The sequence below is a fragment of the Trachurus japonicus genome, chromosome 11, assembly GCF_045865225.1.
Source record: "Trachurus japonicus isolate A0001 chromosome 11, Traja_1.0".
Taxonomy (NCBI): Eukaryota; Metazoa; Chordata; class Actinopteri; order Carangiformes; family Carangidae; genus Trachurus; species Trachurus japonicus.
In genome coordinates, this window is record NC_140917.1 from 1,311,981 (window position 1) to 1,334,452 (window position 22,472).

At 41.8% G+C, this 22,472-nt stretch overlaps 1 protein-coding gene across 4 annotated transcripts in view; it reads left to right on the forward strand.

Annotated features, from left to right (window-relative positions):
* The first annotated feature begins 623 nt into the window (after positions 1 to 623).
* Positions 624 to 22,472, forward strand: part of rxrba (retinoid x receptor, beta a) — a 32,522-nt gene continuing 10,673 nt past the window's right edge. Inside the window, exons 1-10 of one of the 4 annotated variants that reach the window (XM_085790626.1) lie at positions 624 to 724; positions 1,592 to 1,729; positions 3,825 to 4,060; positions 6,153 to 6,309; positions 6,860 to 7,039; positions 10,615 to 10,635; positions 12,454 to 12,614; positions 13,602 to 13,731; positions 15,453 to 15,585; positions 22,434 to 22,469. In XM_085790626.1, coding sequence (XP_085646752.1) covers positions 1,714 to 1,729; positions 3,825 to 4,060; positions 6,153 to 6,309; positions 6,860 to 7,039; positions 10,615 to 10,635; positions 12,454 to 12,614; positions 13,602 to 13,731; positions 15,453 to 15,585; positions 22,434 to 22,469 — 1,070 coding nt within the window. In that variant the 5' untranslated portion in view covers positions 624 to 724; positions 1,592 to 1,713. The remainder of the gene's footprint in view (positions 725 to 1,591; positions 1,730 to 3,824; positions 4,061 to 6,152; positions 6,310 to 6,859; positions 7,040 to 10,614; positions 10,636 to 12,453; positions 12,615 to 13,601; positions 13,732 to 15,452; positions 15,586 to 22,433; positions 22,470 to 22,472) is intronic. The other 3 variants (XM_085790628.1, XM_085790627.1, XM_085790629.1) reach the window with 3 other exon arrangements.

Below are 22,472 nucleotides of genomic sequence, written 5' to 3' on the forward strand. Positions count from 1 at the left end.
GACTGAATCAGGACGATCTAAATTATTACATAATAAAGACACATTTATATTTGTGAAAGTGTATTGTCACAAAGAAATAAAAGAAGGCTCTTACCATTGTGTTTACAGAAGATGACTTCATATACCTCGTTAGTCTGCACTGCTGCTCCTGGTAGAAAATGAAAAATAAATAATAAATTGTTAATTAATTTCAACATAAAAGACAAAGATGTGGGTCAGTAAAACGCTGCAGCAGCTTCACCAGAGCCCCGGTGTCCTCCAATAACCTCTGCAGCGACCTGACACACTGAGCTGAACTCGTCTTGACCTCTTGACCTCTTGCACTGGATGTGTGTGTCTCCCTCACTCACACACACACACACACACACACACACACACTCAGTGACATGTGAGGCGGGACACACGACCACACACACACACACACACACACACACACAGAGAGAGAGAGAGAGACACAACAACTCCTCTTCTCCTTCTCCTGCCTTCAGGAGAGGAGCTGCTGCTGTTTCTCAGTGATTCGCAGCCAGTGTTGCAGCGCACTAAGCCAAATCCTCCATCATCATCATGTTTTCATCCTTGCAGGGGGAGGGAGGGTTGACTACGAGGCAAAGTGGGGGGAGAGAGACACACACACACACACACACACACACACACACACACACACACACATACACGGGGCCTAGTCGCCACATCTTTTCATGAGAAGAAGCTGTGCCGCTAAACCGTCAGTAACCCGAATTTATTTGCACTTAATATATATTTACAACAACCAGCTAGTGTGTGAATAGCGGACTGAGGTAGCGGGGTAGCGGGCTGCGATGAACCGGTTTGTTTTCGCTTCTGTAGCTCTGCTCCGATGCACACTGGCTTGGCTAACTAGCTTGCTAGCCAGCCAGCTAAGTTAGTTAGGTTAGGTGGCTAACAGTTAGCTGTAGACTTAGCCGAGACTTGGCTTAATATTTATTTATTTATTACCACGAAATGAAAACTACACGTACCCGTTTGCGTTTTTTGATATCGTGTCGAGATGCGTAGTTACAGTTTTATTTTACACCCAGTTTACGGTTGTTGAGTCAAGACGCTTAGCTTAGCTTAGCAAGCGTTAGCTGACCGTTGCTAACGTTAGCTTCCAGAGAGACGTTGGTGGTTTGTTGCCATCTGTCTGGGCTCCATCTAAACACTGCGAATGGGACGTTTCTTTTTAATTACAGCGGTCAACCAAAGGAAGATCAGTCGGTGTTTTTTATTAATGTAGTGTTTCTTAATTATTCAATTTAAAAACATGTATTTTTCTGTCCTCCGTGAGGAATCAGAGCCAGTCAGTCCTGGCATCAGCTGACGAAACTAACTGCTATAACGTTAACATCAAATGCCAAAAAAAAGCATTTTCAATTACAGATTTATTTCTCCTGACAGCCAGACGGGAAGCCCTCAGCTTTGCAATGTACTGAGTGTTGTCTACTTACTATCGTTATGTGTTAACATTGTTAGCAGCAGAGAGCCATTCACTGTGCCACTACATTATCTTAACTCACTGCTCTCAATTTTTTCTTTTCTTTTCTTTTTTTATTTTCTTGTGCTGGAATTTCAGACCCGTTTTTGGTTTCCCAAAGCGACTCGGGCCCGGGCCTCAGTCCGCGGTCTAGAGTTTGATAGCGGGCTGAGAGAGAGACGGAAGACCGACGGTGCAGCAGCTGCCAGACAGACACCATCATGGGAGACAGCAGAGGTGAGAAAACTACTCTAACAGGTTTAATTTCAACAGCTGTGGTGCTTAGAAATACAAAATAATACTGGTGAGTAACTGATTTAACTGCTAACTTTACATATTGGAGTTGTGCATTTGTGATTATGTCTGCTGTAGAGTCAGAGTCAGGCCTATGAAATATGATGTAACATAAACAAGCTGAAGTCTTTACTGAAATGACAGAAAATTGAAGCCTTTTAAATCTCAGTGGGCAAAGTTGACCTATAACCCCCCTTGACTTGACTTACAAAGCAAATACTCATTTGAAATAAATCCATCAGGGTCAGTTATCCAGATTTCCATCCTACCAAAGCAGAGTGGATTTTAATATAATATAATGTTGAGATTTTGAAATGAAAGTGTTTTATCTTTGTCTCATTTCACCCATTATACCCAGATGTACAGTAAAGTTGCATGTGCTGTAATGGATTTAAATTGTGCACGATAAAAACATGATGACAGTTTTTCAGTTTCTTAGTGTCCTCTAAGGAAAATAGAGATGTCACAGACAGTTTCGCTGTTGCACCACTATGCAAGGAAATTAATGGCAAACCAGTGTGGGTGAAATGCCGAACTTGTTTGGCCACACACACAGGACTCTGCACTCTCTCACTGTGCAACTTGAAGTCAGTGCACAAGTTTACTTAGTGCTGTGTCGGAGAATGACAGAAACTTGTGAGGAGAACATACGTAACATGAATTTCAGGATAGAATAAAATAAATGTTCCCCACTTCTCAGTAATTAAAAGCGTGAGAACTGGCATTAGTTGAGTTGATAATACGTATTCACATGGTGGTGGAAGCAGGGTCAGGGTGAGGCCACAGCAGATGATTTGTGTGGGCAAAATGATTGGCTTATTTCTTCCCCGTGTGTTTGAGGCTAGAGAAATAGATTAGATCAGATGACAACAACCAAGAACAGAGCCTTAAGCACAGCTAGATACAAACCACAACATAAACAAAGAGTAAACCAAACAACTGGGATAATAAAAATCCTAAGCACTGGAAGGAAGGGATTGTTTAAATCAACATGAGAGAAGTATAGTATTTTTATGTAGAAACTGAAAGCCAGATGTTTTTTAGTCGTCCGCTGCAGTTTCAGTAGACATCAAACCCTGTGATGTCAACAGCAAAGCAAATTGTACTGGGAATTGAAATGAGCTCTGTTTACACTGTGAGGGTTTTTAACCAGTGTGTTTTCACTGTGAAGTCAGTGAATGTCATTGGTCTTATCAGTAATTATTAGCATGTCATTTATGTTGTCCAATATTAGAAATTGTGCAAATTTAATCTGTGCCAGCCTGTTATAACTATAGTTTTACAGCTGGTATTTGGTTAATAGTTGTCCAGTGTATGTGTGCACTTGTTACAACTGCTAGATAAAATTATCCTGCATTTATACCTTTAAAGGGATACGTCACCGAAAATCGATAATTCACCAATTTTCTACTCACCGTCATGCCAAGGAAGGGTTTGGAGAACTTTCAGAGTGATCAAAACGCTTTTGGAGTTCCAGGGGGAACTTTTCATATAATGGCAGCAGATAGAGTTCACTTTTGAATCGTTCAAAAACACACACTATGAAACATCCAGATACCTCCATACTGCTCGTCCGTCGTTGTGAGAGTGCCTATCGTTTGAAAACCATGGATGTAAACACAGAAGAACGTCTCACGGCAAATCTCGCGCTGCCACTGGGAGCTGCTGCTACAACAAGGATAAAAACAGAGCTCAAATACATTTTTTCCAAACAACTTTTCCATGTGGCGGCTTCAGGACACTTGGGTCAGAGAGGAGCAGTATGGAGGTATCTGGATGTTTCATAGTGTGTGTTTTGGACCATTCAAAAGTGAGCTCTATCCGCCGCCATTATATGAAAACCCGTCACCAGCCGGACCCCCCCAGGAACTCCGAAAGAGTTTTGATGACTCTGAAAGTTCTCCACACCCTAAATCTTTTTTGTCCTGCATTATTTAAAAAAAAAAGGCTCAAATTCAGTCTCATATCGGTTAAATAACATTACATAGATTAAATTTGCTTTTTGTTAATCGTCTGTTTTTCTGCTTCCTCTCCTCAGATTCCCGCAGCCCAGACAGTTCGTCTGTGTCGTCGCCCCCGTCGGGCCAACGCTCGCCCCCCCTGGTTCCCTCGGCCGCGGCCTCCATGACCTCACTTCCCCCCATCACCTCGGCCGGCGTCAACAGCCCCATCAGCAGCATCGGCTCGCCCTTCTCCGTCATCAGCTCCTCGCTGGGCTCGCCCTGCCTCCCCGGCACGCCCTCGGTGGGCTACGGCCCCATCAGCAGCCCGCAGGTACAGAAAGCTCCACCGCTCTGTTGGTCTCTGCCCGGGGGAAATATACAGCTCACAGCAGTTACAGTTCCCCGTCACTAGGGCTGATAGGGACCATACGCTTTTCTCCCGATTCGATTCTTCTACGATTTTTTGGATGGCGATTCGATTTTAAATTGCGATTCTACAATATTGCCGATTCTCTCGATTTTTTTAGTCTGCATTTTTAACATTTATCTGCACACAAATACTGTAGGAGCCTATAAATGAACATACTCCATTATAAAGTGAACTTAAACCCTTTTCAAAACCTGGACTCTCTGTATGTAAAAAAGGCGAACAAATGCACATTGCACAATATTTTAAAAAAAAAATAGATTTTTGAAAAAATAATCGATTTAAAAATCGTCAAAAAAGATATTGCGATATTTATGTGAATCGATTTTTTCTCCCACCCCTGCCCGTCACTGCATCGGATCTCCCTGAATTGGATTCCACAGAGGTCGTGCATGGGGGGTCGGTGTATTCAGCCGGCCAGAGTATAAATAGTTTTTAATGAAAATGGTTTACATGGTTCTCGGGTCGGGTAAGAAGAAGCCTGAGCCGAACTTTGCTCAGAGTCCCAGCGAGGTCGGGACTCGGGACCAGCTCGATCCCACCAGCAGGGGATTCAGGTTCACTGGTGTCAACATGCAACAACACCAGTCTGTGTGAGAATGAATGAATGAATGAATGAATGAATGAAAGGAGATGAGCTTCAGGCTCTGCAACACTGAGGAGAATGACAAGGTGTTTAGTTAGTTAGGAAAACTCAAAGAAGCCATGTGGCTAAATTTGTATTACATTGCACCACCATGTTATTTATTAGCAGGTGTTGCAGGATAACGACAAAACAGAGAGTTCACACTGTCAACTAGGGATGGGACTTTTTGTCGAGAAATCGACAAAAAATCGACACATGCTCCCCTCGACAAAAAAAATTGAGTGTCAAAATGTCGAGGGGGCGGGGCTTGTGGGATTTCCATGTGTAAATTTCCTTTTGTCTTTCAATATTTCCTATTCAAATAAACAGCAGAAAGTGCCACTTTTCCCCTAATGAAATAAAATATTTTAAATAAAACAAATCCACGTTTTCTAAATGGGATAGCTACTTGACCCTCATTCTGCTTCACATGTGACGGGAGCGTGCGCGCATGCTGACAGGCGACAGAGTGAAGAGATCAGCTGTCTGGGCTCCCTGCAGTCTAGGTGATGGTGCTGTTGATGACGAGTCCGGCTCCACAAAAAGGGCAAAACCATCGGCAAAACAGGTGGATGCAATGGCTGCATTCTTCGTAGAGGACCGCGGACATGCACGGAAGAAAAAAAAAAAAAAAGAAACCGAATGCGTGCTGCGTGTCACTACCCGATTTGCAACTCTACCCGATTTGTGACAGCCACGTACGGCAACTCCACTTGGACAAACTTAGTTGAATTGACTTAGGATCACTGCCCTATGTGCGTCGCCAGAGACGGTTTATCTTTTTATTTATTTTTTTAAATACTTTATTAGTAATGTAAACTGAGGGTTGGTTGTGGTGGTCTGGATCTTGATGCTCAGAAAACAGGAACAGAGGTAGAGACTTTTAATGTTTACTGTCGTCTTTTCTCGCCGGCCTCATCACCATGACAACCACAAACAATCACAACTACCACAACACTCACTGAATAAACGAGTCTGCCGCGGCTGTCTTATGACGGACCTCCGCGGTTTTTATTTTATTTTATTTTATTTTTTAATCATTTTCACAGTACTGTATTTTAAATTCACAGAACTTTAAGCATGTACCGTACGCAAATCGGGCAGCGCTCAGATGAAGTTTGTCCAAGTGGAGTTGCCGTAGGCAGCTGTCCAAGATGGCGGCCGGTCTGCGCATGTACAGACCAGTTTTGTCGCAAATCGGGTAGTGACGCTGCCTCGTCCGCCCGTGCCGACAGCAGCGTTAATAAACCACAACAAAAGCACGTTTCAGTCTCATCTAATATTTATTGTGCTGTTCTCCATGTTGTAGGTATGAAGTAAATAAATGTTGTGTGATTGTGTCATTCACCGTGGCTCCTGTGGCTCTTCCAGATCAACTCGACCGTGTCCATGTCGGGGCTCCACGCCGTGAGCAGCTCTGACGACGTGAAGCCTCCGCTGGGCCTGAAGCAGCTGTCGCCCCACAGCCCCGGCGGGCCCATGCTCTCCCAGAAACGCCTTTGTTCCATCTGCGGTGACAGATCCTCTGGTGACTACACACCTTAGATACTACGAGGGCCTGTTGTTTTATACAGTACAGGCCAAAAGTTTGGACACATTCAATGCATTTCCTTTATTTTCATGACTATTTACATTGTAGATTCTCAGTGAAATTCCACTAATGAACCCTGACAAGGCTTCACACCACCTGTGAAGTGAAAACCATGTTCAGGTCAGGTTCACCTCTTGAAGCTCATCAAGAGAAGCCAAGAGTGTGCAAAGCAGTAATCAGAGCAAAGGGGGGCTACTCTGAAGAAACTAGAACTGGTGGGGGCAGAGATAGAGGAGGAGGAGGAAGAAGGAGAGGAAGAAGAAAAGAAGAAAGACGTGTTTTCACTTATTTCACACTTTTTTGTTAATTCCACATGTGTTCATTCATAGTTTTGGTGCCTTCAGTGAGAATAAAGGAAACACATTGAATGAGAAGGTGTGTCCAAACTTTTGGCCTGTACTGTATGTATATAAACTGTAAAGAGTTGTGAGATGTGTCATCGCTCCGGTCTTAGTCGTCTGGCTCTTCTCCTCCTCTCAACCTGCAGGTAAACACTACGGTGTCTACAGCTGCGAGGGCTGCAAAGGCTTCTTCAAGAGGACAGTACGCAAAGACTTGACCTACACGTGTCGGGACAATAAAGACTGTATGGTGGACAAGAGGCAGAGGAACCGCTGCCAATACTGCCGCTACCAGAAGTGCCTGGCCATGGGCATGAAGAGAGAAGGTGAGCGGCCTGTGAACCACTCACCCTCAGCCTCTTCTGCTCATTTAACACGGCTTTCCCACACATTGTTGAAGGCTTTAACGCAAATTATGATTTATTTCATGTAAGTAGCTGAGCTCTTTAACTTGATTTAAAAAGGTTATTGCCAACACAGTAGCTGTGGTGTTGTGTGTTTGTTAAGGACAGACACTGAAGGCTCACATTGATTCAGTCCTGCAGCAGCGGCGCTCTGCAGACATATTATACGTCATCCAGAACAAATCAGATTTTAAGATTATCCTGTGGTAGTGGAGGAAAAAAACAAATATATTGCATTTTCTCATTTTGTTTTGTTGCAGCTTAAGTTATAAAGAATCCCTCATCAATCAGCGCTCGGAGACAGACTGACATATCCTCCTGACAGAAGTATTCAGACACTCTGCTGCCACAAATTCAGCTCAGGTGCTTCAGATCATAGAGCGTGATTAGTTCTCTTCAGACCAGACGACTCTTGTTTCTCACACTCGGCCCAGAGGAGCGGTGTCGTAAGAGACGGTCGTCTCTTCCATCTGAAATTTTGAAATTGAAATTGAAATTTGTTTATTTCGGTCCTACAACACCAACATCAAAATCAACCATTCTGTGTGAACAGTTTAGCCAGCACATATTATACACAATTGCAACCATACACACACACAATGTCAGCAGTCCAAAATAATAAGATGAAAGTAATCATTACTGTATTTTATAATTTTTCATTATTTTACATTTCAAGGCTTTCTTAAAACTCAACAAAGAACTACATGTCTTCAACTCATCACTGAGCTTATTCCACATTTTAACTCCTGAGACTGAAACACATTTGTATTTTATGTTAGTTCTCACTTTACACATTTCAAAAATCAATAACCCTCTTAAATTATAGTTTCCTTTTATTAATTTAAATAACTGAAGGATACAAGCTGGAAGGCTGTTGTTCTTTACTCGAAAAATGATTTCCATTGTCTTTAGGAACACAATATCTGAACATTTTAATGCCTTAGATCTTATAAATAGCACTCTTTGTTTATTATTCTAATTACTCTTTTTTGAAGTTTGATTATAGGGTCTATGTTTGTTTTATAAACATTTCCCCAAACTTCAACGCAGTACGTCAAATATGGAAATATAAGAGAATAATATAAAATATGCAGACATTTCTTATTCAACATGTCCCTTGTTTTATAAAGAATAGCAATGGATTTGGATATTTTCCCTTGATATATTCTATATGAGGCTTCCAACACAATTTATGATCAATAATTACTCCCAAAAACTTAGTTTCATATACTCTATCAATTTCCACTTGATTTAATTTTAATTTTACTTCACAATTGGTCCTCCACACAGGATCTCTGGAGCTCAGCCAGACTGACCATCAGGTTGTTCACCTCAGTTCCTTCAACCTCGTGGCCTCGGGTTTAGCCCCGATACGGCAGCGATTTCACTTTATACACACAGATGTATGTATGCTTCAACTCACAGCCAATCAAATCCATGATCGTTGCCCCTGAGGTGAATTTTCAAGTCCCATAGCAAAGTGTCTGAATAGTGAAGTCTGTGATATGTCAGTGTTTTCTTTTTGAATAAATCTGTAAATAAAAAATCAGTTTCTTACGACGGAGTATTAGGGCCACATTGAGAAAAAAACTAAAAACACAGACTTTGAGAATAAAGTCATAACATTACAAGAATAAAGTTGTAAATTTACGACTTTATTCTCGAAGTTTGTGTTTTTTTTATTTGTCAATGTGGCCCTAATACTCTGTCGTAGTTTCTAGATTTAGAAGAAACTAGTTTCCTTTACCAGTGGCAGATTCGGTCTGTGGGACTCACTCTTCTGCCAACTTCACATGAGACTAACGAGCTCCTTCAAACACACAGTTTTCCCTCCAGTTCTCTGGTGCCATGTTCAATGTCACATTTCCAGTCCAAAATTAGAGGACACAGCTGTGCATCTTTTCCATCCCACAGTGTCCTGAAACTACTGCATGTCACTCACATAATACCTCAGAGGTATTTGCTACCCTTGCTTTTACTTTTCATCTTTTTTTCAGTTGATCTATATCAACTTTTATTTATTTTTTTTACATCCATTGTGTTATAAAACAGTAAACCTTTAGGCATTACAGTATGTTGTGGCAGCCCATGTCTAGTCTGCACATCACGTAACCATGTCGTATTTAGCAGGTGTTGAGTCAGTCATCGGTAAATATGTCAGTCATGATCTGAAACAATTAAAAAGCAAAAACAGAAGCAAATCATAGATTTTGTCTTGTTAAAACAGATTCTCATGAGGTTTATATTGAATAAACACAATATACCACTCTCATATTAGTGACCATATGACCGTTGACCAGACAAATAAACTGATACAGGTGATTTTAATAATGTGATTAAACAAACAGAGCTGCAGCTGATCTGTTTGCTGCGTCTTAACACTGAAAATCACATTAGATCCATTTTAAACCGGTCTAGTCTGAGATAATCTGCTGCTGAACCTCCCAGAGCAGCCGAGGCCTAAGCAGCAGAGCAGCCGAGCAGCAGCAGAGCAGCCGAGCAGCAGCTCAATGTGCTTCACTTCCCCAGCATGTCTGATCACGGCTCAGTTTATCTCTGACAGGCTGTGTGGTCACTGTTGTTACTATGACGACCCCCGTCGCCCCCGAGCATTATAGGGATACCTCACCCCAAATCGATAATCCACCAATCATCTACTCACCGTCATGCCAAGGAAGGGTTTGGAGAACTTTCAGAGTCATCAAAACTCTTTAGGAGTTGCAGGGGGGGTCCGGCTGGCAATTCGGATTTACATTCACAGAGTTCACTTCTGATTGGTCCAAAACACACACTATGAAACATCCAGATACCTCCATACTGCTCGTCTGTACTGACCCAAGTGTCCTGAAGCCAAGACATGGAAAAGTTGTTCAGAAAAAGTTAATGTGATCTCTGTTTTTATCCTTGTTGCAGCAGCAACTCCCAGTGGCTGCGAGATGTTCTTCGAACGTTCTTCTACGAACATCTCGCAGCAAATCTCACGTATCTCGCCCAGCCACTGGGAGCTGCTGCTACAACAAGGATAAAAACAGAGATCACATTAATTTTTTCCCAACAGCTTTCCATGTGGCGGCTTCAGGACACTTGGGTCAGTAGAGAGGAGCAGTATGGAGGTATCTGGATGTTTCATAGTGTGTGTTTTGGACCATTCAAAAGTGAACTTTATAAATGACAATCTGGAACTCCTAAAGAGTTTTGATGACTCTGAAAGTTCTCCAAACCCTTTGTTGGCATGACGGTGAGGAGATGATTGGTGAATTATCGATTTTGGGTGAAGTGTCCCTTTAAGTGAATCCAGACAGAGGAAGGTTGAAGGCAGCAGCTTTCTGTTCCCTCGGTCTGAGGCTCGGTGATGTGGGGATAGGAAGAACGAGTGCAGAGTGGTGGAGGGGGAGATGGGGGTGGGTAAGCCTTGTAAACACTAACCCCCTTTCCCCCTGTCTTCCTCTTTTTGTTTCCTCTCGTTCTCTCTCTCCCCCCCCTCCCTCCTTCTGTAGTGGCCACGATGAACGACAGATGTAAGGAGAAGAGGGAGGGAGGGGTGTATGTCTGCCTGCATGAGTGAGCAAGAAGCAGAGAGATATGACATGATCACATATCCCTTACAATCAGATAGATCATAGATACCCCCCCCCCCAGTGCTCAGAGGTGGACCGGTGCCAGCCTCCAATCAACCCCCCCCTGGTTTCTTTAACTGAACAGATCCAGGGAAAGTTTGCTGAGCCAGCACACTCTCTTTAATCATCATCCTACTTTATTTTAAAGTTACTCATTGTTTATTAATCACAGCTACTACACAAAGCTCCAGACTAGGAGCACAGTGGCCCCCCCTTAACTTAAAATTTTAGGAGCGCAAGCAGAAATTTTAGGCGCACACACCGTAAATCAACTTGCAAAGCAAATATTCACATTACCTTTTTTATTCCTAATCCTCACACACATCGGCCTGACACCTGTAATCACAGATTTCAGATACTTTGAGTCGTCCCTTCGACGTTTCACCAGTGTAAATAGAAAAACACGGCAAATTTACTGGTTGCACATGTGTAGGTAGATGAAAAATGTACTTTCACACTCAAATTTTAGGGGTAAAATGCCCTGCTACATACAGTCAGTTACCACAGACAGTTACCACAGACAGTTACCACAGAGCAGTTCCACTTCTGTTAAAGAGCAGTCACTTCTCTGTTTGATGCCTGTAACAGAGAAAGTTAAGTCGTTTCCTGCACAGATTTTTTTAAGCCTTTGAGTCTCGTAGAGCAGCAGCAGCTTAATCATCAAAAGAAATGACAACACAACACTTAATTTGAATATACACTCTCTTTACATTGTATTTGAATCATGATTTTACACGTAGCATTACTGACATCACTGGTGCTGCTCACATCTGTTTGGTCATTACTGAACAATTATCCATAAACTGTGAAACAGAACATTTGCATCAAACCTTAGAGGAGTCAGTTTGATGAGCTGTTGGTCGACACAGTGCCGTTTTCTCCTGAACGATGCAGCTGTTATCTCAGACGTGTGATGAACAGTATTGGCTTCAAAAAAAAAAAAAAAGCTGCCACACCCCCGATTTTACAGCATAAAATAAAATTTGTGATCCCACACACACAACCAAAAAAAAAGACAAGTCAAAGTTGAATGTCCATGACTGTCCGAGCCAGTCACAAACTTCTACTGATGTCTGTGTGCTGGACTTTAGACAGTGATGACCTGAGTTCCTCATGAGAGAGACAGTTTCCTTAAGCTGAGGATTAAAAGAAACTTTGACAGTGTAGATATCTCTCAAAAAGTTAATTGAAGTCAGATTTCAACAGCACTTCCACCTGAGTGTAACTTTAAAACAGCAGTGACGACACAGGGAATGATAATAACCATGTGTGTGGTCTGTGTCCCACATGGTCCACTGGGCCGGACAGGAGAGTGAAAGACGAGTATGAGAGACGTTGGATTTATCATCTATGTGTCACTCTGCTTCCCACTGTTTTGCACATTTCTTCACATTAATTTGGTCTCACTCTTTTATCTTTCTCCATTCTTTTTGTGTGTAAATCTCCTGCCACCTCATCACTTCACCTCCTCTCCATTGTCCCACTGTTGGTACATCCTTCCTCTTCCTTCCTCTTCCTTCTCCAAACCCTTTGCTTCCTCTCCATTCCTCATCTTTTGCACCTGTTGCCACATGTCGACCTTCGTTCACCCGTCCCTCTAATCCACGTTTTCTCCTGTCTGCTTTCCCTACTCTTCTACTCTTTCTCCTCCTCTGTCTTGTCCTTTTCTTTTTTATTGTTTCCTCCCATGTTCCTCTCCGGCCGGTCGTCCGCCTGCAGCTGTCCAGGAGGAACGGCAGAGGAACAAAGAGCGCGAGGGCGAGGTGGAGTCGACGAGCGCCGTGAACGAGGAGATGCCCGTGGAGAAGATCTTAGAGGCGGAGATGGCCGTGGAGCAGAAGACGGAGCTCCACGCAGATGGAAGTTCAGGCGGCAGCTCGGTGAGTCGTCGCCCATGTTGGGCAGTAGCGTCGTTACAAGTAGCAGCGTTAGTAACTTAACTACATTTCTCAGTAGCGTGGTCGTAGTGTCGCTGTTTTCTACATCAAATAGCTTTTCAGTAGTTAAGCTATTTTACCGATCAGTAGCGCGGTAGCGTCCACAGAAGCTACATTTCCCCAGGCATTTTGTAGACCTTAAACGCACCGCTTCCATGTGACGTCATGTACGTATCCTTCATAGATATATACATGTATATCTGTGCGTATCCTCCTGCTGATGGCCGTCTGCTGCAGCGGAGCAGCAGGTGACAGAGGAGGAAGGAGAGTGAATCAAGGCCGTAGCTGGACAACTTTATGTTTCTAGTTGAGTCCTCAGAGAACAATTACCTAACGTTACACGTTCACACGCTTCCTCTGCAACACAAACATGAAGCTGCGCTCAACGTCCAACACATCAAACAGGGGTTTGAGGACACACATTCACATTAAGGTATTTTCCCGAAGCTAACACAACAATCGCCAGCTAAGCTCACAATTCAGTCAGAAAACATCAAACGTGTGTGTGTGTAAGGGCATTTAGGCAGGAAGAGGCAGGACAAATGACAAGAGAGAAGGAAGAAGCTGTTACTCAAATATTATTTTTGCAGTTTTTTTTTTTTTAAATAGCCTAAACTATTAAAATGAACATTTTTTGCTGATCTGTTTGCCTTCAAGTTTTATTGATCACTAGAGAGCAATGACTTGGAATGAAGTTGGTTTGATGTTGATGGTTCTACTTTAGTCATTTTATTGTAGCGTAGCTTGCTACATTTCTCTGGTGGGTAGCTTCAGTGTAGTGAAGCTTCATTTCATGTAGAGGAACTTGTAGCTTAGCTCACTACATTTTCCAAGTAGCTTGCCCAACACTGGTGGTCGCTGCACGCTGACTCTGTTATACCGATGCAGCGGTTACCAGTAACTCTCTCTACTCTTATCTGCTTTATTCAGCCCAACGACCCCGTCACCAACATCTGCCAGGCTGCAGACAAGCAGCTCTTCACCCTGGTGGAGTGGGCCAAGAGGATCCCTCACTTCTCTGAGCTGCCGCTGGACGACCAGGTCATCCTGCTGCGTGCAGGTAAAGAAGGTTTCACGGATCAGACGTGATTCTGTTCATAGGCTGTTTACATCACTACTACATCACTATGTACAGTATTCACCTTGTATCTTCTTCATGTCATCCAAACGCAGTCATACAAGTAAAAAAAAACAGCACGCACATCCTAGTTTCCCAATGTTGGGTGGGTTCTGGACCGAAAAAAATGTAACATAAAGGTAAAGAAAAGTCTGCAACAACAAAGGAGCTCCGATGCAATAATTAATTAAAGCTATGTGACGTTTCCATAGATGTTAAACTGAGAAATAGGAAGAGCTGGTGGTGCTCGAAACATCATGTAGCTTTAATAGATTATTGCTTTGGAGCTTCTTTGGTGTTGCAGACTTTTCTTTACCTTTATCCAAACGCAGTCAAACATCAGTTAACACAAGGCTGCACTTCAGTTTGCACAAACAGAACATTAGATGCTGGTGTAGATGGAGTAAGACATTGTATGTTGTTATTATAATCATGTATCTCAGTTCTTTTGTTCATATAAAACTAAATATTCGGGTCTAAAATCTAAAAGCCTGAGAGGAATCATAAGTATTAAAAAGTAGTTTTGCAAAGCCTGCTACAAAGGTAGAAAATCAGAAATGTTTGAGAAGGTTCAGTGTCGTAACGTGTTCAGTTCAAGGCTCGAGTGGTCGATCGTTTTAACGTTGTGTTCACACATGTGGATCCGCAGCAGCTGTCGGACCAGTAGATCTGAGCACGGTGTTTAATTTACAAACTCTGCTCCAGATGGACGGATGTTTCCTGACGAATCCTCCAACAAGAGACAGAGTTGGCAGTTACTTTCTTCTTTATTAATGTTCTGATGAACTCATTTAAAAGGTGTGTTACAGAGAAACTGCAAAGATCATGAATCAGCAGGGTCTGGATGACGACGACCTTTCACTTGTTACGCTTCGTTGAAGGATATTTGTATTAATTGACCTGTTTTCAACTCTTTTTTTTTTTTTATAATACTCTTTTTATTGGTTTTTCAGTTTTATAAGTACAAACATTGGAACAGAACAAAACAAGACACAACAGAACATCAAAAAGAGAAAAAAGAAAAGAAAAAAGAAAACCCACCCCAAACCAACAGTGAGCGCTGCACTGTACACATGCATAAAGTGAATAAGTAAATAAATAAGTAAATTAAAAAAGACGACAGGAGACAGGTAAACGAAGAGCACATACATGGAATAAATGAAAGAAAAAACAGGCAGTCCTCATCTTCCAGGGACAGATGCTGAGTTAAAGCTTCTGTAAGAAGGAGTGCAGAGGTTCCCAGATCCTCCAAAACTTCAGTCAACTTCTCGAGAGGAATAAGAGCAGAAATCTGTGATATCCACATGTCGACTGTTGGGACCTGGGGAGTTGACCACCGCAGCAAGATACATTTTTTAGCCAGGAACAAAAGAATTATCAACAGAGATTTGGTGTCTGTGTCCAAAAAAATGTCTGGAGCATCATGGTAAAGTAAAAAGAAAGAAGGAGTCAGCCTGAGCTGTTTACCAGTGACCTCCTGGATTACAGAGTGACTGTTTTCAACTTTTGATCTCAGTCGAGGTGTCAGAGGGGTTCATATTTACAAAATAATCTACAGATTATGATTAATGAGAGATTTTTGATTTGCAAACATTCAGTCAACAGGAGAAAACGTTGACATTTTGATTGATGATAATGACTGAGACTCGTTGATTCTCCATCAGGTTGGAATGAGCTCCTGATTGCATCGTTCTCCCATCGCTCCATCTCGGTGAAGGACGGGATCTTACTGGCCACCGGCCTTCACGTGCACAGGAACAGCGCTCACAGCGCCGGCGTCGGGGCCATCTTCGACAGGTAACACACAGAGCCACACGCACAACAACACACACACATGACGTTAGTGACTTCCCCACCGTTCAGCAGTGTGGGTGGGCGACCCAGTCGGAGAGGAAAAGATACCATAAAAACATTCAGTTCACTGCAGCGTTTGATTTAAAGGGATAGTTCACCCAAAATTTAAATTTCCCTCATTATCTCCTCCCCCTCATGTGGACTAAGGGCTGTGAGAAGTTTCAGAGTCCTCCGTGGCTTCTCTGAGTTACAGCGGGGCTCCGTGCAGCACTGCATGTCCATATGAGACACACCAAAAAACATCCAGATACCTCCATGCTGCTCGTCTGTAATGTCCCTCTTGTATTGAAGCCCCGACATGAGAAATTGTTACGAAAAAAATTAAATAAGTCACTGCACTGATTTAGACGGACCAGGAAGAGGAGCTTCCGCTACAAACAAGTTTAAAATATAGACTTATTTAATTTTTTGGGGGACAATTTCTCATGTTGGGGCTTCAATACAAGAGGGACATTACAGACGAGCAGCATGGAGGTATTTGGATGTTTTTTGGTGTGTCTTTTTGGACGAAGAAAAGTGAGCTCCGTTCTAAACCGTCATATGGACATGCAGTGCTGCACGGAGCCCCGCTGTAACTCAGAGAAGCCACGGAGGACTCTGAAACTTCTCACAGCCCTTAGTCCACAAATTTGAATTTTGGGTGAACTATCCCTTTAAGAGCTTATATCTGAGGCCTTCCTCCAAAAGCACCAGCTACTCTTAGCTTGAAATATAGACAGACCCTGAAAGGCCTGGTAAAACCCACCATCTCTTCTTTAAATCACTTAGTAAATCAACTTAAGTCTAGATGAAGAAAGAAAGAAAGAAAGAAAGAAAGAAAGAAAGAAAGAAAGAACACTTTCCTTTATTTATCCACATGATTTCTCTCTCACTGCTTTTCTAAGCTAAACACACGTTAGTCAGGTTTGAGCTGGATTAGTTGCTGGGATAAGATTTCAGACACTGCGTCTTCATGGCTGGCTGCAGCTGCTGTGCTCTGCGTTGGCTGTGATTGGCTGAGAGACTTTGCTGCTTTAGTTCTGCCTGTAGGGTGACAGCGCATGCCGGGGAGGCTGCTGGTGACTAATGCTGCTTTACCCATAGACAACATGCATGCGCACACACGCGCGTACACACACACAGCGGCATAGCACCTACTGCAGCATTTAAAATGTGATCATGGCTGGCTAATGTACACTACTAACTTGTGAATATACAGTATACAGCTCTGGAAAAAATGAAGAGACCACTCCCAAAATGATCAGTTTCTCTGGTTTTACTCTTTATAGGTATGTGTTTTATTCTATCAACTACCGACAACATTTCTCCCAAAATTGAAAACAAAAATTGTCATTTAGAGCTTTTATTGGCTAATGACTAAACTAGTCTAAATAACAAAATATCGTCTTTTCAGACCTTGAATAATAATAATAATGCAAAGAAAACATGTTCATATTTATTCCTAAACAACACAGCAAGAATATTTTAACTCAGGAAGAGTTTATAAATCAGTTTTAGTGGGATAATGTCGATGTTTAATCCCAGCAGTGGTTTTTATAATCTTCCTATAAAACCAGATGTGGTTCAGTCTCATTAAGGAGAATGAGTTGTGTTTGTGTTGGTATTTAAAAAAGAAAAGAAAAGAAGGACTGTCGTACATGTAGAGATGCTTTTAAGAAACATTTTGTGAAAGTGCTCTCTTATTTTTTTCCGAGATAAATAAGAGAGCACTTTCACAAAAGCATCTCTACATGTATGACAGTCATTCTTTTCTTTTCCTGAGTTAAAATATTCTTGCTGTGTTGTTTAAGAATAAATATGAACATGTTTTCTTTGCATTATTATTATTATTCAAGGTCTGAAAAGACTTGATATTTTTGTTATTTAGACTAGTTCAGTCATTTTCAGCCAATAAAAGCTCTAAATGACAATATTTTTTTTTCAATTTTGGGAGAAATGTTGTAGGTAGTTGATAGAATAAAACAAAAACAAAAAAAATTAATTTTACTCAAACACATACCTATAAATAGTAAAACCAGAGAAACTGGTCATTTTGGGAGTGGTCTCTTCATTTTTTCCAGAGCTGTATAATAGGAATGTCCCTTTAAAATACATTAAGAAATGTTAGTTTACTGTCATTATTGTGCAGGACATGAGTAGATACTGTGTGCTGTGTTGTGTGAAGTTAGGGTTCGGCCTCAAATAGCCTCCAATAATGATCATTAGATTTTATTACATTAGATTAGATTTTCTCTATATAGAGCCCAATGATAACACACAGTGTGATCTGTGAGCGGCCGCCACCGACCGTCACTACAAACCATGAACTTAGTTAAACTTAGTCATAAAAATGCATCAATGTGAATAAATACAACTAGATGACATTTACATACAAGCCCAAGTACGTCACAACGTGTCACTCCACTGTTTATTACACAGTAATTACATTGTTATAAAGGGTTAATGTTGGGGTAAAGTTAGTTAACTGAGCTCATGGCTCCATGATCTTCCTCTGATGCGTCTACCTGCCTCCTGCAGCAGCTTCTGTTTCAGCTTGGCAACGGCATCTCTCTAAAGCTACTGGGTCTGTGTCAGCAGGGAGGATGGAAATAATCTAATACCTGAATAATATCATTTCTTTATACTAGAGATGAACTTCTTATTAGGGAGGACCAGAAGTGCAAAATAGAGCAGAAACCAACACACAACAGAAACGGTGATGGTTCATAACACAAACAGAGAAACAGAGAAAACACTGGATTCAGAAAACTCAACATTTACCACCAGTGAAGAGTTTGTACCTTCTGTCTGTGTCATTCTGAGCAGGAACGACTCTCAGTCTGTCTTTACACTACAAGGTTCAAGTGGCCCGATTCAGATTTTGTCCTCTCAAGTGGCAACAGATCGGATCTGTAACATGAACGTGTAAACGGGACAAATACGCACGCAATCAGATGTTGTCAGATCAGATTGAGGCCCCGTTATATGTGGAAATAAATCAGATATAAATCAGATATCTGCCAGTGCGTCTGCAGTCTGGACAGACAGATCGGATCTTTCCTGGTAATGTGCGTAATACGTCATCAATAATAATATTAATTCCCGTGCCGACACGTTTCACTGAACCACTGTAGCCAGCTGTGGTCACAGGAATTACAGTGTTTCATTTTCGTGGTGTCCATGACGTGTCAGTTTTTTGTTTTTTTTTCCTCACTAGTTCTTGTTTTCATACAGTAACATTCATTTCATTTCTATGCTATTTCGATACGAGGACAAGAGAGAGAGTGTGAAAAAAGAAAGCGCGCTAGAGAAACACCAGACTTCACGTTTTCCTACCGGCAAAAACTGAAACGAGCCGATTAGAAATCAAAAGAGAAAAACCAAACAATTTACACAAATTTGTCCAAGAGGTTTTGTCCCGTTCTCAGTACATGAGCGACGGAGGTTCGGACGGTGGCACAACGTCACCGTCACAGTCAGCTGCTCATCTCATCTCCATACAGGCACTTCACTAACTTTATTTTGTAAGGACAGACTAGATGTTCACTTTGTAAACAGTGACGTGTTGGATATAAACTCTGAGCACCAGACTCACCTTCCTTTCTAATTATAATGGAATTATAATGTGACCTAATAAATCTCCTGTCTAAAAAACACTAGCTCATTTCCTCTTCAGCAGGTTGTTTCACACAACCAAAGCAGGTGTAGAAGCAGATATCAGGGTCACTTCTGATTAGAGCTGGGCGGTATGACCAAAAATTTATATCACGGTATTTTTCATAATTATATCAGTTTCACGGTATTTGACGGTATTTTTTTTTTCATGCATGACTGGGTGTTAACCCCATTTTCTAATAATTTAGAGAATACTTACTGCAGTAAATTGGCTTAGAATGACCTATTTTACTGTCACGAGGAGTGAATATTGTAGAAGAACATTAGTATCCAGACTAGTATTAACACGGGTTTGAATGGTCCCACAAAATGCTGCTGTTCACAAAGAGGTGGCAGTGGCACTCATAACTGTAATGAGGTGAAGGAATCAGAATGCATGACAGAAGCCTTTATTAATATAATACACACTAAAAAAATAATCAACTTGATTATATATAAAGATTTTTGCACATGAGAATAATAATCAATCTAAATGCTATCTAATAAATATCTGTTCTCAAAATGAATTCATGACATCAATTATAAATAAACATTTCTTCACACACACAATAAAAGCCCAGACAGTAGGGCTACTGCTTTGCAAGCAAGGGGGCAGTTGTGGGTCTGAGAAGTGAAGCTCACTTCCGCGTTCAAAAAACTGCAATCCCCTCTTCTTCCTCTGGGGGCTGGTGTCAGAAAGCAGCATTCCCCATAGACCCCCATGTTAAAATCGCCGACTTTACATCCTCAGTAAACATGTTAAAAGCCTGGTGTCAGAACGTTTTTTTGTCTCAATCGATAGTTTCTACCCCCGCACACACTCTGAGGGGGGTGAATTTTTTTTTAACTCTGCCGTTTTACTGTTATTAGGTTAAAACTCTGGCCAATTAGGGCGCGGAAACGTTGAGTGACAGGTCCGAGCAGCTCCGTGGACAGCTGCTTCGAGGCCAGTGGGCGGGTTCTCGGCCGCCAATCCAACATGGCGCTGTTCAGGCCGCCATATTGGAGTCACAAAAACGACTCCCCAAAACCAATGGGGGACGTCACGGACGCTACGTCCATTCTTTTTACAGTCTATGTTTGCAAGTCAGTTGTCCTGGAACACGGTGGCATGGGGGGACTGTGCTCAATCAGAGGTGTGGCTTCAGATCATAACAACAGGTTGAGAGCCAGAGGACTTCTCTCTGTCTGTGTTAACTGAGGCAGTGAAACACACCTGCATTAGTGGCCTTGACTTTATGAAGTTGGTCACTTTGATGCTGTGGTTTAAAATCTCATGTAACACCAACCTGAATTCATAAAGTTTCCTCATGAAGCAGTCAGGAGGCTCACCGACATGACGTGCATGTTTTGTGTTGAGATGCGTCTGGAGATGAGCAGCTTCATGCCACTGTTTGCTAACTTCTCCCCACAGAAAAAAAACCCAAAAAAACACGGTAGCTCAAGTGGGCTGCAACTCGTGGACGTAAATCCCTTCATCACAAATTCTTCTGAATACTGTCGGGATTTTACCGGCGCTGGTTTCGCCTTTTTTTTTTTTTTTTAAATCACTTATCCCTCCGTGTTTCAGCAGCGCTGCTGCTACACATCAACCGCGACTCCGTTGTTTGATGGACTGGCTATAACGTGCGGTGCGGCAAATGTCAGGTTGGGTTAAACCATCTGGTGTGGGGGAGACTCGTTTTTTTTTAGGATAATTAATGAAGTAAAAAAGAAAAAGAGCCCAAGTACTTCCACACAACCGACACGGCTCCTCTTTTTGGTATAAGTTCCTCTGTGTCTGTGACATTTTCTCCGTACATGTTATTCACCGCTCAACCCAGGCATGCAGCTTGTTTGGTACAACTGCAAAACAGTCCCCCTCTCAAACAATGTCCCGCGGCGCGACGTTCCGCCGCTCTGTGTTCCCAACGTTTTGTACGCTACACACTCACCGGTATTGGGGTATATGAAAAATTCATATCATAAAAAAAAAATCACCGGTATTCGGTATGAACCGGTATACCGCCCAGCACTACTTCTGATAGAACATGTAAATAGACAGTTAAAAAAATCGGATATAGGCAGCAAATCAAATAATTGTAACTGAGCATCAAGGCCTGTGGTGTAAAGACAGACTCACTGACCTGCAGCAGGTTTACAAAGGAAAAGCTGAGTGAAACTGTAGCCGAGTCAAGAATGACAAAGACAGTGGCGCCTATCTCTTTATCTCTATTTTATTGGGTTTTTTGAATTGTTGTGTTTTCTCTTTCATTAGTTTGTTTGTTCATAAATGTTCTTAAATGTTGTATTTTGCACTTCGAGCCTTTATTTTTCTCACAGTCCAGTGAAACTTCCTTTAAACTAGCTAACACCTTTTAAAAAACCAAAACAAATCCCTAGTTTGACTCGTTAGTTTCCTGTGTACTAATGGTTTTCTGCTGTTGCGCATTTGGCTCATCAGATTGATCATAACCTCCTTTCTGCTTATCTGGCTACATGTGAGTGTAGCGGTGCATTATGGGAGATTACAGCCTCTGATGTCATTAAACTGATCAGTGTTCGGGTGGAGGTGCAACATGTAGACAAGTTTGAACTCTGACATGGAAATGTGTCAACGCTGTTTCCCAACAGTTAAAACTCCAGGTTGAAACCACACTGCAAAAACTCTACATCTTACCAAGAATATTTGTCTTATTTCTAGTCAAAACAAATCTAATTCTACTTAGAATAAGACTCATCGCATTAAAAAGCAGCTTGTTTTTAGACACTTTTTACTTCTTTCAAGCAGATTTTCACTTGAAATAAGTAGAAAAATCTGATAGTGGAGCAAGTTTTTCTTTCTTATTACAAACACAAAAAACGTGCTTTCACTGGCAGGTTTTTCTACTTATTTCAAGTGAAAATTAGTTTGAAACAAGTGAAAATGATCTAAAAACAAGTTCATTTTTAGGTGATGAGTCTTATTTTAAGTGGAAAGAGATTAGTTTGACTAGAAATTAGACATTTTGACAAGAAATACGACAAGATTGAGAGTTTTTGCAGTGCATCTGTCAGCAACTAACTCTCAGACTCAGACCACCAACAGAAAACTGTAATAATTATAATAATAATAATATAACAATAATAATGTAACTGTGTAATGACGTTGTAATAACACATTGTGATTGAATACACAGGGCGCACAATGCCGAGGTTGGGGCCATATTTGACAGGTA